The sequence below is a fragment of the Mesitornis unicolor genome, unplaced genomic scaffold (assembly GCF_000695765.1).
Source record: "Mesitornis unicolor isolate BGI_N332 unplaced genomic scaffold, ASM69576v1 scaffold24853, whole genome shotgun sequence".
NCBI classification, from domain to species: domain Eukaryota; kingdom Metazoa; phylum Chordata; class Aves; order Mesitornithiformes; family Mesitornithidae; genus Mesitornis; species Mesitornis unicolor.
The window spans coordinates 1,559-16,761 of record NW_010174320.1 but is presented as its reverse complement, the minus strand read 5'-3'; the positions used below and the strand labels follow the sequence as shown (position 1 = coordinate 16,761).

General features: G+C 42.9%; 2 protein-coding genes across 2 annotated transcripts in view; one reads left to right on the top strand and one right to left on the bottom strand.

Annotated features, from left to right (window-relative positions):
* LOC104537975 (DNA topoisomerase 2-beta-like) overlaps nt 1–770 on the top strand; it is a gene marked incomplete at its 5' end in the record, with an annotated part of 8,834 nt that extends 8,064 nt beyond the window's left edge. Inside the window, 2 exons of the mRNA XM_010181007.1 lie at nt 6–97; nt 285–770. Coding sequence (XP_010179309.1) covers nt 6–97; nt 285–446 — 254 coding nt within the window. The remainder of the gene's footprint in view (nt 1–5; nt 98–284) is intronic.
* Nucleotides 771–1,786: 1,016 nt separating this feature from the next.
* On the bottom strand, nt 1,787–13,809 carry RARB (retinoic acid receptor, beta; the record flags this gene model as incomplete). The annotated part of the gene is made up of 4 exons (XM_010181006.1): nt 1,787–2,241; nt 5,136–5,294; nt 6,610–6,814; nt 13,633–13,809. Coding segments are annotated over 4 exons (738 nt in total), but the record flags the coding sequence as incomplete, so codon positions are not given.
* Nucleotides 13,810–15,203: the final 1,394 nt, after the last annotated feature.

Below are 15,203 nucleotides of genomic sequence, written 5' to 3'. Positions count from 1 at the left end.
AAAAGGTAGAGGGGCAAAGAAAAGGAAAGCATCCAGTTCAGAAAATGAAGGTGAATACAACCCTGGGAAGAAAACATCTAAATCAACACCAAGCAAGGTCAGTTCCATCTATACTCTTTTCTCCTTTTAAAAAGAATCTAATGGATTACTGTATGTAAAAGGTACATGTTCTTATTATAGGTTGCTAATCTGATATATAGGTGTGTTGAGAAATTGAATGTCAGAGGTTTAAAAAAGGTAAATGTACACAGCATCACAACTGATTTGTCTTTTCTTTTCTAAAGAAATCCAAGAAGGCTGCTTTTGACCAGGATTCTGATGTGGAAATCTTTCAGTCAGGCTTTGCCTCCGAAACTGCCCCAAAGCCTCGGACAGCCCGGGCTAGAAAAGAAGTTAAATATTTTGCAGAGTCTGATGAAGATGATGCTTTTGATATGTTTGATTAAGTGCCCAAAGAGCACACAAATGATTTCCAACAACTATCTTGTGTTGTCCTTTTGTCCCTTCTGTCGCAAACTTTTGTACATTTGACTTATTTTATGTGATAATGTAATTGATGGTTTTTATTATTGTGTGTAGGCATTTTAACATTTTGTTCTTACACCTACAATTTTATGCTCTTTTTTACTCATTGAAATGTCATGTATTTGTCTGACTGGCTTGTAGAGATGTTCTAGACAGCTGTGCTAAAGCACATTTTAATTGTTATGGTTGCAAACAGCAAACCTGCTTTTTGAAATGAAGTTTAAACATTAAAAAATGGAAAACTACCGTGTGTGTGTAAAATGTGGACTGGAGGGACAACTTTTACACAGTTGTTTTTTTTTAAAATAAATATATTTTATTCTTTGCCAGGAGACTCCATGGAAAAAGGTAAACAGTATATGAACATAGAAAGCATTGTTAAACAATCTCAATGTACAAACAGAGCCAGTGAAAGTACATCACAGACTTGCTAGAATATATATAAAAAAAAAATCCACTAGTGCTTTAAATGAAACCTAAGAAACTGACACTTTAAATCTGTTAACCATTCTACCACAGTTTTCACTCTGCTTCATGGTGATTTAACAAGGCCAAGAAGGCAGATTCTCTCCTTGTGTTTCTGGAAGTCTGCACTGTACTTCCCTAGCACCTGGAAGGCTGGATAACCCAGCTGATTCCCGGCAGTCCTAGACTCACCGATCCCAAAGCTGTAAATGAGTCTGCTGGTTATCATCCCATGAAGTTTCCCTAATGGCTTCTGAACAAGTAAACAAAAAACATGGTAACACTGAAAAGTGTTTCTGCCTTGGAGGCTATCATTGCTGTAGGAATGGAGTAGTTAATTGCGGAGCTAGGTCACCAGCCAGGTAAGAAACCGCTTCTTTCCATTTTAAAGTGACATTAACAGTGGAACAAATGACATCTGAATAACTGATCTGGCAGTTAATGCTGACACTGATGCCTTTCCTGCTAGTGCAGTGAGTTTCTGTATGCTTTTTACAAGGAAGGAGATGCAAACTGAGGGCATCAAAGACGAGTTTTCGTATTAAACTAAATCAGTCGGTCCTTTAAACTTCCTTTTCTGGATGTGTACAGTAGTCCATTTCGTATAGTTGGTGTCTTGATTGGTTTAGGTATGAGAGACAAAAGGAAAGCACCAAACATCCAGTATAGAAAGTACAGCCATACATTTGTATGTACAAAGTCATCAGAAATGCAACCAGAATTGAAAGTTTGAGATCTGTATTGTCACCATGCAATCTTGAATGTTCAGAGGAGAAAACAGAAGCTTAACTATTTATTTTTTTGCATGAAATGGCTGATTTAGAGTTTCAAAAGTTTGCATTTTCTAGTTTTAAGAGTTTAAACAGCAAGGAGTATATATCGATACATATGAAAATTTCTTGGTCCTTGTTGAGTTTTTATCTATATATATATATATATACACATATATAGATATATATTAAGTCCAGAAACTAAGCAGCAGTAAAAATGTTTTTCTTGCTTTTCATCCCTGTACATAAGGTATTAGGAATGTCTGAAGTAGCTGGAAACTGTCTTATTGCACCATAGGGGATTGACTGACACTGCTGTTATCCACTGAGCTGGGTGAGATACTGGGACTGTGTTCTGCAGTATTTCCATTTGAGGTTGGTGTCAGTGGTTCATGTCCTTCAGAGTTCTCCAACATTTCCTGAATAAGAGGTGGCATGGATCCAGGAATTTCCATTTTCAATGTAATGACACGTTCTGCACCTTTAAAAAGAAAACAAAAAGTCCTTTCCTTTATCATGATTCATACAATTTCCTTTTGGTTAGAATAATAAGTAGTAATTTCAGGGTGTGTTATTTTAAGGGATTTGGTGTCTCCTGTATTTCTTGCATACAAAATTATGTAAGTGAACTACTTCATTCATTACAAGAAAAAGGAGTTTAAATAAGTACTCCTTAACAAATAAATCTAAAATTGTGACAGCAACTGATACTACAATACAGGTAAATTGAATGAACCCTTCCTTTTCATAGAAAGAACCAAAATAGCTTTAAATGGTACTGAAAAAATAAATTCAGCTCTAATCATGTAAATATCTTCATAAATTGGAATATACTTTACAGTTGGATCTGCAAAGAATACAGATTGACAAAAATTGGGGCTGATTACTGCTAAATAGGTGAGGTAAACCCTGCAAGAGAACTGTAGTGATCGAAGTAAGTCAGAATATTTCTTTCCCATAGAAAACTCTGAAATAAGAATCAGAATTTAACAGACCATTGTTTTAGAAAAGAACAAATTCAGGCAAATTAATACTTTTTTTTTTTTGTGAAGCTGCCTTCTGTAGTTTTCAAGCATCTTCTCTTGTGCTAATTAACCACAGAAGTACACAGACCCACTACCACTTTACATCTGACATCACTGCAGCTGACTGTTCAGTGTTTCACTTTGTCAAGCGTAACAACGGGTATTTTTTTACAGAGATGGCTTCGCAGGCTCGTGTGTGTGGGATTAAACAGAATTACTACATCAATCCTGACTGCTCGGACTGTGAGTGAACAACTACCACTAGTTTAGGGGAAAAATAACAACCCACAAAGCGACACAGCAGTGTCTGTTGTTCCTAAGATGTGTTAAGGCTGCTTGAACATGGCAGGCACCCAGGGAAGACTGAATGGACAGGCAGACACCTCCCAGGTCACTCGTAACTCACACACAACATCAGCTCAGTGCTCCCAGAAGCACTGTGTGGACCATAGAGAGACAGGAGTATTTTGGAATTACATCTCAAATAAAGAAGTGAAGCTATACAGTAAGGATTCTGTTCCACACTGAGGCATTAATATACTTCACATATTTTGCTGCTGATGGGGAAAAAAAGATTTTTCTTATCAGGAGACCATCAGACAATTTACAGCCACAAACCTCAGCAGTCAAATATCTGGTCTAACATGTTTGCATAGGGTTCCTGATCATCCTGAAATGTTAGTCTAATGGAATAGGAATCTGTGCTTTTTAGAAGTGAAGAAAGGCAAGAAGAGCCAACAGAATTAAAGAGAAAACAGTCTGGTTATTGAACACCCATTCCAGAGGAGAGAACCTTTGGATATATTCTGCTTGTCTGTGCTGCCCCAGTGTCCATGCTGGAGAGAGCATGCTGTCCCTCACAGCAGTAACCCTGAGTAGAATGGAGTGCTCATGTTCATGCCTCAACTGAAGCACTTCAAAAAAACATCAAAGGCAGTGACCAGCTTTCCAAGGGAATGCTGATTAAAAAGTCTCTTAAATAACTGTTGGGAACAAAGGGGCAAGCTCCATAACTTGAAAGAAATTGCTGCAGAATGATGCTGAAAGCTGCTCTGAAAACCATCTGTAGTCAGGGCAGTGCTGATGAACTGGGCCACAATAAATACCTGCTTTCTGCTGGCACAGAGCAGGTCAGCTGCAGTAACACGTGTTTATGTGGTTATTCCAGTGTGGAACCACAGTATTTTTTTTCAGGTCTTGCAAACTTCACTACTAGGATAAGAGAATTCAGAAGATGAGCTCTTGCTTCAGTCCCACGAACGCTCACTGCTTTGGTTGCAATACTTCTTGTGCCACAGAAGAACATGGCTGTATGAGGAACTCTAGTGTAAGGAGACATCCTCAGTCTTCTCAGTTGATGCTTACTTTGGTAATTGCTTTCAGGGATCGTGTACCATCAAGAGTCGTTATCTTCTAATGTGCATCTTTTCCAATGAAACTCAAGACGCACCCACCCCTCCAGGACATCACCAGTCCTTTGGTATGATTTACTTCTACTATAAAACATTAATGATATAATTAAAGTTAAATACTTCTGTCAGAATGGAAAGAGAAATCCTTTCTTGCGCATTGAGCGAAAAGAGACAAAAGCCGTGTTCTTGAGGGGCTGGAGGGTTCTGGCAAAGAAGCAGGTAAGTAGAAATAGGTTTCCAACCAGCAAGAAGAGAAGAATAACAGGGCTCCCCTAAATATTCTTACAGTTCAGTACCGCTGTGAATTTATTTTATGGATCAGTTGGATGGAGCTTGCTTTAGTTGAGGGTAAACTGCAAAGCTTTAGACAACCTGGTCAGTGGCTCCTTTTTTTTATGATACTTTTGTTTCCAGCACTGGTGTTTCCCTTCTAAGCTATTCTTTTAGCACTAATTAATCCAGTTCAGTTGCTCACTTCTTTTTATAAATATAGCTGAATTGTCAAAATTCTGGATCAAACCATCTTCAGGTGCTTCAGACCACACTTTAGGGGTATTTGGGATGCTCAAGTGTTTCCTGCTGTCTAAACAGACTTTGTTTCTTTGAAAGCCATCAGCGATACAAAGCACATGTTGACCTGCACCCCCTTGTAAACATTAACAAAGGTTTAATTCAGGGTTATATCTTGTCTCAAAATGACTAACAAAGAGCTTATGCTAATGACTTGCTAACCTACCTATACCTAAGACATCGTTTTCACTGTAAGTTCCATGAAGAATGTAGCACCATGTATATTTAAATCAGACCAATTTAAACCTGCTAGTTACATAAAGAAGGAGGAAAGAGAAAGCTCACAAGGACCTTTCTTAAATATATTTAAAAAATAACAACCCAGGTCTCTAGGCCAGTTTCCTCTGAATTACTGGGAGACGCTGTACCTTTTGCACTGATGCTGCGAAGATCTGTGATTTTCATTAAGATCTTTGGGAACATATGAGGCTTGTTGGGCCGTCTTTTTCGGATATAGATTTTCAGTGCTTCAAGCAATGGTTCCTGAAGCTTATCCACTTTCATTGGTTCTTCAAGGTCCTGGCGATCTGTGGAAAAGTATCATAGCACAAGTACGATTTTAAATATACATATATTTTTTACAAACTCCAAATCACAGAAGCTCCTCCATGTTCCTGATTAGAGCTCCATGAATTTCATCTTTCTCTCCACTTATGACCCACACTCTGTAGTGAGTATTCCACAGGAAGAGGACAAACGGTGGCTTTCTCAAACTTAGCTTCGTTTTTCCTTGGTGACCTGAAAGTTTTGTCAAATATTTGAGTGCTCCACAATCACCAGTTTGGTCTTGTACCTCCCTCTCCAAGGGGAAAACACGTCGCCACAAACAGTATTTCAGGATTAATTTTGCATGTGTCACTGATAAGCTACCTAAGTACACACAGAGATTACAGACAATTTGGGTTTTGTATCAATACTAAAACAAAGTGAGTTACCATCAGGTATCAGCAGATGGCAGTGCTAGCTTGAGTGACAACAAATGTCCCCCATAAACCAGAATGGACCAGTCACACAGTCGGGACGCCTCAGAACCCACCAGTGCTTTGGATGGGTTATGTTTGGAAACACATCAAATCCGAATGCTTCTGTACTGAAGGGGCACTGTCAGCACAGACTGACTCGTGGTTTTTAGAGATGCTCCAGTAGTGCCCAGTTTGTATTTCAACAAAATGGCCCAACTAAACCAGGTGCGTTTCTATTGCTAGTGCAGGTTTTACAAAGGAGGAGAGAGACAAGGGGATTAAAATAACACAAATTTACAGAGGATTTTGGAAATTATCTGAGACTTCACTTTTTGTGTTTTTAAACAGTGATTTTACCTGATTTTACTTGACAATGTGCCTTTCTAGTTGCAATCAGCCCGCCAAATCATGTCATCAGTGCCACTATGCTAATTTTGAAGTATAATCTCTTTTCTTCTTAAAGAAAGTTACCACTAATGACTTCTGTGTCACTGTAACTATGTGCATATGCATACAATTGTATTTATGAGTAAAAGTTGCGTAATTGGCATCTTACTCGAACAAAGGTCACTCGTACAGGTACCCATATACTGCTTATGAAAAACAGCAGCAGGATACATCCTGTAGTCTTTTATCAGGCAAATAATAGGATCAAAATTATTCGATACATTTAAAAACTTATCAAGAATAAAACCAGTAACTTATCACCAGTGGGAAACAAACCTTTAGTGTTAAGTGGTTTATATAGCATATATAATATTACATATCTATGCTTCATATGTATGTTTTAGTACAGGAAAGCAAAACCAAGTAAAAGTTAAATGAAGATCTTATCGTGTCCATCCTTTTCAAACACATCCGAGTTGGTGCTGTACGCTACCTCCGCAGATTAGGCAGATGGCACTGAGGAGCCCTGTTTCTGTATCGTCCATTTCCAAAGGCAGGAGCTGGTTGGCAAAGGTGAACACGAGATCGGTCAGGGGGCCAAAGCCGGCGTTGTGCATCTGTGTTCGGTTTAGGGTAAGGCCATCTGAAAATGTCATGGTGTCTTGTTCTGGGGTGTATCTTGTGCAAATTCTAAGGATCTGGGGAAGGACAAAAGAAAAAAATTAAGAATTAAATACATGAGAGGTTTATTGCATTTTTGTGATGCAGCAAATGACGGTCGCAGCAAAACAATCCAACAATCAAACTTAGGTTTGTTCCATTCTAGTAGCAGAAAAAATTCTCTGGTACAACATAAATATACTTGACTGGCTATAGCTAATTTTTATAACAGAAATTTTCCCCAAGTTATGAAGTCATCAAAACTTCTGTGCAATTCTTACCACTTAAGTCCCCAACACTACCATAACATTCACGTAAACTGCTTTTTAATCATTATGCTACACACACCTACCTATACAATGCTACTGCACTGTTGGTCTGATCCAGCAAGATCACAAAACTATCTCACCTCTGCGAACACACATGTATTTCATTGATTTTGGGGATCAGTTTTGCACAACAGTGCTTCTCTGGATTGCATCTTTGGTAAGGACAATGTGTCTCTGTGGTCTCTTGTGTGAGTGGGTGAAGGAGGCAGAGCAGAGCCTGTGCTGTGGGGTGCCTGCCTTTCTCCTGCGACAGTGGCCAGGAAAACGCCCCTGTGTGAACACAACCCCTGGAGAGCAGTGCCAAGCCCCCCATCTCCCCAGCAGCTGCAGTCACATCCCCATGGAGCACTGCTCCTCTTGCCAGTCCAGGAGCTCGCACCTGAGCCCATTATCAAACCTCCAACCTTCATCAGCAGCCCAAGGAGTTGGCCTGGCTTTTCTTATCTTATGGTTGTTGTTACCTTCATAGGTGGCAACACCAAACCTCCTTGGCAGCCCCGCTAGCTTCTAGACTTCCCAGAGGCTCTAGCGCTTCCCCATCCCACCCTGCACTGACCCCAGACGAAAGAGCGTTAGAGGGGAGGATGGGGAATCGCACCTCTAACCGCACATGGAGGAATGCAAAGTGCATGAATAAAGCACCGAGGATGCTCTGCGTTTGTCACTCTATGCCTCTGGGGTCACCGCAGCAGCAAGTGCGCTGTCACAGTGCAGCCAGAGAGAGGGCGCAGAGCACACCCAGGATGTGTCCCAGGACAGACCCCGTACGGCACAGGGGCAGTTGTACAGCTGCTATGGATCAACACTGCCGTGAGGATCGGATGAAAGAGATGTCCATCATGTTGGCACATTTCTGTTGTATAGATCAATGCTTACTGTTTAAAATAATCAGAGGTTGGAGAAGGCTTATCCCTAAACTAACACAAAATAAAACCTTGCTCAAGTCTAGCTGACAGGGCTTGAGTGTATTAATTTGCCATCCAGCCATCCTACTTTGTTTTAAAGATCCAACAAAAAAGATTTACAGGAATATAAGTGATCGCAGGGAGAATTTTAATTATTCTTATGGCTGCCGAAGCTCTGAGTCAGAGGCCCCAGCACTTGGCTGCTGACCAGCCTGGGCTTGGTTCTCCCACTTTCATCTTTGCCTGGCAACACCGCTCCAAATAAGCAGGGAGGGGAACGAGGAGGACATGGCACGTAAGAGACCTACAGGGAAGCTTTTATTCCTCTTCTTAAATTCCTTGTTAAGAGACTTAATAGGGTGTATTTCTGCAGAAGGCTCTCCAGCTATTTTCTATCTCAGCAAATAATCTTATCTCACACTGTGGGTATATGTTGAAGCAGAGACCCGATGTGGCTTGACAGGCGCGTTTCATCCCTCCCTACCCTTGAATTAGAATCAGCTCTTCAAATTCCTTGAATTGATGACCAAGAGAGGCACAAATACAAATGCACAGCACTCCAATTCTTCACTGACCACAAATTCCCCACTAACACAAGTGATTTTAAAAGGCTGCCGGTAGCTCCGAAGGTTTTGTGTAATAGCTGAAGTGTATGTGAGGATTATTAGCAGAAATTACCATTATAAAGCATGGCACCCTGTCAGAGAGACAGCGTGTTTGCCATATTCTGCGCTGCCAGGAGCCACCGGCAGCTCTCACCCCTAAAGTTTGCTGCTGGTTGTCCTTTTAAATCATTAAAAGGATTGGATAGAAAGGAGAAGAAACATGCAGAGTTTGTTGTTTTCAAGAAAAGCAAGGTTTGAAAACTTTGCATATCTGTATTAAGAAAGCCACGAGCTACTTAGTTCACTTCTTTAAAGGCATGCAGGAGAAACTGGAGCGCAACTATTCCCATCTGAAGCCTGTGACCATCAGGTGCCCAGCTTTTGGAGGAACAAGTCTCTGTACTTAAGAAGTGCTGGTTTTCCCTCAGTTCAGCTGGGGAGAAAGGCAGCCCCTTTTATTCTGGTGCTATTTTAATTTTAAGCTTTATCAATAGGAGTTCCTCTCACCCAGAGCGACTGGGGTGCCCTGGAGCAACCATCCCAAACACCTTAGAGGACAAACGTGTGCCTCCTGCCATGCAAAATTTATCATTAAAACTTAAAGATTCCATGGAATTGAGCTACTTTAGGCAGGAAGCAGGACAGCTTTTTGGAAAAGGCAGACTCCAGGCTTTCGTACCCAATTGCTGCGCCAGCCGTTGACTGGAGGAGCCTGCAGCAGCTTTGCTGGGCGCTGGCACAGCCAAAGCTCAATGAGGTGATTTCTGCAGTGATGGGGTCTCGGGTTTCTCCTGCATTCCTTCAACATTATCCCACAACACGCTGTTATTAAACTCTGAGACAGATCATTGGAAATGTGGGTTGGTTTGTGGGGTTTTTTTAATTTCTGTCCTTCATCAAGGTCTATGAAACACCGTGGATATTGCTGGTTTGCTGCTAAACCTTTCTCGGGCACAATTCCAGTGTCAAAGTGAAGCTGATTTCAAGCTCATATTCACTGAGGAACATATGGGAAATGTCAGCACTTCGATGCAAGAAATCAGGGTATCTTCTTCTGTTTTAGCCTGAACTGCTGTCTAGAAGACATCCTCCTAATGCCCTCAATGTTTTTTAGGTTTTGTAACCAAGCCAAGTATTTTAGTTGTCACTCTGCTCTTAAATGCCACTTGCAGCCATAAATAAGGTTCTTGCCCATGATTAAAGGGCCTGTTGTTTTAAGGAATATTTATATCCTAAAGCGACTGGGGTTCCTATGAGCCAGATACAAAGTACAAAGCAAAAACCCTACAGGTTGTGCAAAACCAAGACCATCCAAAAAGTTGCATTTACAAAATTGTTGTTACAATAGAATTGCTATTCATTTTAAACACACAGAATCACAGAACGTTAGGGATTGGAAGGGACCTCAAAAGATCATCTAGTCCAATCCCCCTGCCGGAGCAGGAACACCTAGATGAGGTTACACAGGAAGGCATCCAGGCAGGTTTTGAATGTCTCCAGAGAAGGAGACTCCACAACCTCTCTGGCAGCCTGTTCCAGTGCTCTGTCACCCTCACTGAGAAGAAGTTTCTTCTCAAATTTAAGTGGAACCTCCTGTGTTCCAGTTTGTGTCCGTTACCCCTTGTCTTATCATTGTTTGTCACCAAGAAGAGCCTGGCTCCATCCTCATGACACTCATCCTTTATATATTTACAAACATTAATGAGGTTTAACTAATTAAACAAATTAGTTAAGGCAAGCTAGGCTATTATTTTAAGAAATCCTGTTGTTGGATGCCTTAGCTGGCTGGGACAGCTTCCCCAGAGGAGAAACCCAAGCAGGTGACTCCGAAACACTGAACAAACCTCCCTGGCACTGCCATACCCCATCAGCCCAGACTGTTCACACGCACAAACGCCTCCCTGGCATCAAGGCGCAGGGTTTTACAACAGAAAGCAAAAGTGACATTATTAAGGATTAGCGTTCAAGGACTTCTCAGGTTTTAATCCATCAGATTTAAGACAGGCTGGACTCTGGCCGCTTTCCACAATCATTTTGCTGGGGATGCTCGACGCCTGCCGAGCCGGCGCAGCAGCAGGCAGAAGCACTCCCTTTTACCAGGGTTGCTGCTTGAATTTTAGCAATCCTTATCCCTGAGACTTTTGGCACCAGCACAGATACAAATTCCACCACCCTCGATTGGCGCCTGCAGCCGCCGTGCAAGGCTTGATGCTATTTCCCTTCCAGAGGTTTTGTTTGCTTGTATATAAAACAATTCTCTGGCCCGTACCCAGCCGAGTTTATGGAGCTCCTGGCACCATTTCCTTTGTCAGCCTCTTTAAGGGGTGGTTCAGCATCCACAGCTGCAGGAACCAAGGGAGCAGAGTCCTCAGCATGGTCTAAAAATGCTCAAGACTCCCCATAGCCCAGAGACAGGCAGTGAATTGGGGTCCTGCTGGTGGGGGGGTGCCCCACACCGATCCTCCTGTGTGGCTGAGGGGGAGGGTGCTTGCGCTCAATGCGCGAAATAAAACATGCAAAATGCTCCTTGTAATTAGGAGAACTGGCTTACTGCAGGAGCCAGGAGGTGGGGGAGGGGGGGGGCAGAATATGCACTATTAAAACACTGCTCCAAGTGCCGAAATTCAGCTTAAATAAAAATACAGAGTTGCACGGCAATTCCGATTATGTGCAGGTGATGCGGGTTTAATGGATATGGGCATTTCGCAGACAGCGCGCACTGCACGTTCCGGTGCTCACGGTAATTATCCCTTTTTCTTTTTAAGCAGCACATAAAATAGTCTCATAAAGCCTGTGTAAATGTCACGCAGGGAAGTTAGGGCTCCTCACCGCAACCACGTCTTATCTGCGCCTGTTTTTGGAAAAGCCTCGGCTCCTCCCTGCTCCAGGTGCCTATGGCACTTGCTGCACCCTGCTCTGTGTCACCTTCTCTGGCTTCGTGAAAATTACAAAATAAAATGAGCAAGTGATCAGGAATGACAGCTCTCAGTAAAGTTTATAACTAGGGCTTGAAGGTTGCCACACAGCCACGAAGTAGAAGTGGTGAATTGTATTAAAGAATCAACCCTTTCTATCCAATTATTAGTTGAAATAAAGTCACCATTTAGCATATTCTTTTTCTGATCTGGCAACCAGGCTTATATTTACTCACTTGGACCAAGTGCCTTTACCTGGGCACTTCAGACAAAACTGCCACCAGAAAGGCCTTCCCAAAATACCTGATATTGCCCAGGCAGAGCTGGTGACACAGGCAGTGAGTGAAGCTGCTGGGGGAACCCTGTGCCTGGGGTAAGCTTCCGCTATCCTCCCCAAAAAAGAGCACCAGGAGCTCGCAGGATCCTGGAGAATTGCAAAATTGGGTATGACCTTTTCCAGCAATGATGGAACCAGGGCATGGCAGCCACAAATAGGAGGTGGCAGCTTAAGGGCTCAAGTTTTAGGGGTAAAGAGTTACGACGCACAGATTCTTGCTATATCCAGACCCCTCCCCACAGTTTTTGGGTAGTTTCTTTATTAACCATTGGTAACTGGTTACACCAGCAAAGCCCAAAGCAGTTCCCACCCCATACCTCTGGCAGAATACACAGGAGGAAATGCCACTGTTTATGGATTACTGTTTGCCTTTTGGTGTACGAGGAACCCAACTGTGTCTGACTGGGACAGAGCTGGCGATGACAGGGCCTGCGATTGGCAATGAACGGCCCTGCCCTGCCTCTCACGATGAGATGGCCACATCCCAGCGAGTGCCTGGGCGAGGGGGACAATGAGAGGTGCATTTCAAGCACAACGGGACAATCTCAACCTTCCCTTTCTTTATAGGCCGGGAAATGCTATCGCTTCCTCTCTCCAACCCCTCAATGTCCTCAAGATGCGATTCTTCAAAACAGCTTTTGACAAAACAAGAGGAAAAGGTCACAGCAGTGAATGCCCTCCTCAATATGACCCTGTTTCTAAACTCACTTTTAGAAAATTCCAACTTCAACTTCAAATTCCCCAGTTTAAACTCCTGGGTCATGACAAAAAAAAAAATATATCTACAGTAGCCATCCTACAACGGGCTTCTTGGCCACGCTTGGCTCAGTGAAGACCCTAAGGTTTGTGCTCAGAAGAAAACATTTAAAATATGTTTAAATCACATTGAAAATACCATTTTACTGAAAGTTACTGCCATAGCCAAGAGTAAGAAGCATATTTGCCACTAAAAGCCTGCAGACCTCTGGGGCCTTGCTGAAGAAATGCTGAGATCCCAGAGGGCTCCTCTGAAGGTCAGCATGACAGCAGCAGCCGGAGACAAGGGGAGGGGAGGCAGCACGCCTCGACACAGGGGCAAGGTCTGGAGAAAATCTCCAAGCCCACCTGTACAGTTGCCTGCTGCAGCTTGTGTGCTTGCCTATTTACAATTAAATGACTTTTAGCTAAAATTCTGTACAGAGCCCGTTATGAGTCCACTCTCATGGGTGCCTGCAGCACTGGTGAAAGCAGGGGGTGCTGCATGCCTGAGGCTTGTGCCTCTGGGCTCTAGGTGCACCAGGTTCCCCTCTGCAACCTCCAAAAACCTCACTCTGAAGAGCTGTCTTCTTCCTCAAATCACTGCATCACCACAGCACGCTCCTAAAACATTGTACAGCGGACTCTCTTTCTAGGTAGCCTTTATGCAGAGCATTATCTTTGGGTGGAAGGAAAGAGGATCAGATCTCTCCTCAGTGTTAACAATACGGAAATTGTTCCACAGTTGGACATATTTCAAGTTAGCTCCACGCTATCAAAATGTGCCCTTCTTGCAACTACACCGAAATCCACAAAATACAAGGATTTATTTTGAAAAGTATGCTAGCCCCATATCCCACGCGCCTGTAGACGTGCTAGAGTCCACTCGAGACCATACCAGACTACTTGATAAGTTCAATTTTGCAACCATAAGGCCGGGGCAGTATTTGACGCCCTCCACCCGTTGATTAGAGTAAAAAGAACAACAGACATACAAGAGTAGTGTAACAATGATGTTAAAAATACATACCAGTATATCCAGGCAGGCTGCTTTAAGTAGAGTTATCTGGTCTGCAATGGTCAAACTTGTAAAGCCTGGCAATCGCTTTGCAAATTCCACTATTTTAATAATGCACTTTGTTGCAAGTTCACTGAATTTGTCCCAAAGCCCAAGGTCCAGTCGAACCCGATGATCCGCGCTGGAGTTCTGGAAAGACAGACAGACAGACAGCAGGCACCATAAATCAACAACGACTCTTTCAGTAAATGGCTTTCAAGGGAAAGGAACAACAACCATGCTTTTCCTTCCAGAAGTACTTTCTATTAACATTCCAGGCATTTTCTGCAGCTTGCTGTTGGGATGATGCTGGTTTGAAACTTGGATTAATCGCCTGAAAATTCCTCGGATGTTTCCCCGTTACTTACAATTGCAGAGGCCATCTGTACAAGGCATACGAATGCACTTAAACATTTCCAAATGCCACTGTCATTATTCTTCCTTGTCATTATATAATAAGAGCATTGAGAGAGAGAATTTACAGTGGTACCCCCGAAAATATAAATGAACACTGGAACAAGAAGATCGGGCCCTCATCTGGAAAAAGCAGCACGATATTTGGAACATAGTTTCACATACTTAAGGTCTTAGCAAATTAGTTCTACTTAATTTATCTGCTCTGTGGCTCTGCAAAAGTTTTACAGCTTTCTCAAGATAAAGACTCCCATGAATTAAAGAGCATTTCTTTACACAATGCTAGGAAAAACACCACGTGAATGCTATATGCTCATTTGATGAGGCTACCTACCTATATGCTACTGTTTCAAGTGTTACCAAGGCATCCCAGCTGTGCCTTCCAGTGGCTGTCTCCATATATTCACGGTATCTTAATCCAAAGTCTGTCATTTTCTAGGATGCACAGCCACGTCTGTGTTAAGTTTGTGATTAAAGTTTGTGCTGGCCTTGAATTTAGAAAAGGTGCTAAGCTGCAACCAAGGAAACCCAAGGCAGAGTTTCTCCCTTCCACGTCTCATCTGAGCTTGTTGACTAACCCAGAAAGAGAAAGGTATCTCCAAAAAACAAGGCTCACCCACTCCAGGCAGGTACTTAAAGCAGAACGAGCAGCTGACTTGAAGTTAAAATGTTAAATTAACTTTAAAATTAGAGTTAAGTGTGAGGAGTCTCAAACCAAAAGTCTCACAGACACAGCAGATAAATCACTATGGAAAAGCATTCGGTTTACACCGACCACACTTTCTTGGAGGAAACCTCTCCAGTGACCCTGCCACCGTCGCTGCTGATGGGAAGGACGTCCACCTCCCTGGGAACCTTTGAAGCCATCGGCTTGCTTCGGTTCACAGGGAGGACACAGGGCCCGAAGAGGTCACCGAGGGGACGTGGGGTGAGCACAGCGTGGCCGTGATGCTCTGTCACCCCCTCCCGGGGCTGCCTTCCCAAACGCCACCACCACTGTCAGTCACGAAGGGGAAAGTCCTGATGGGTCCCAAGGGCACCGCCAGCCTGACATTGACCTTCGCTTGCAACAGGGCAGAGATCTGAGACGGTCACAATTGTGTTAGGCCCTTATTGTAAAAAATAAATGC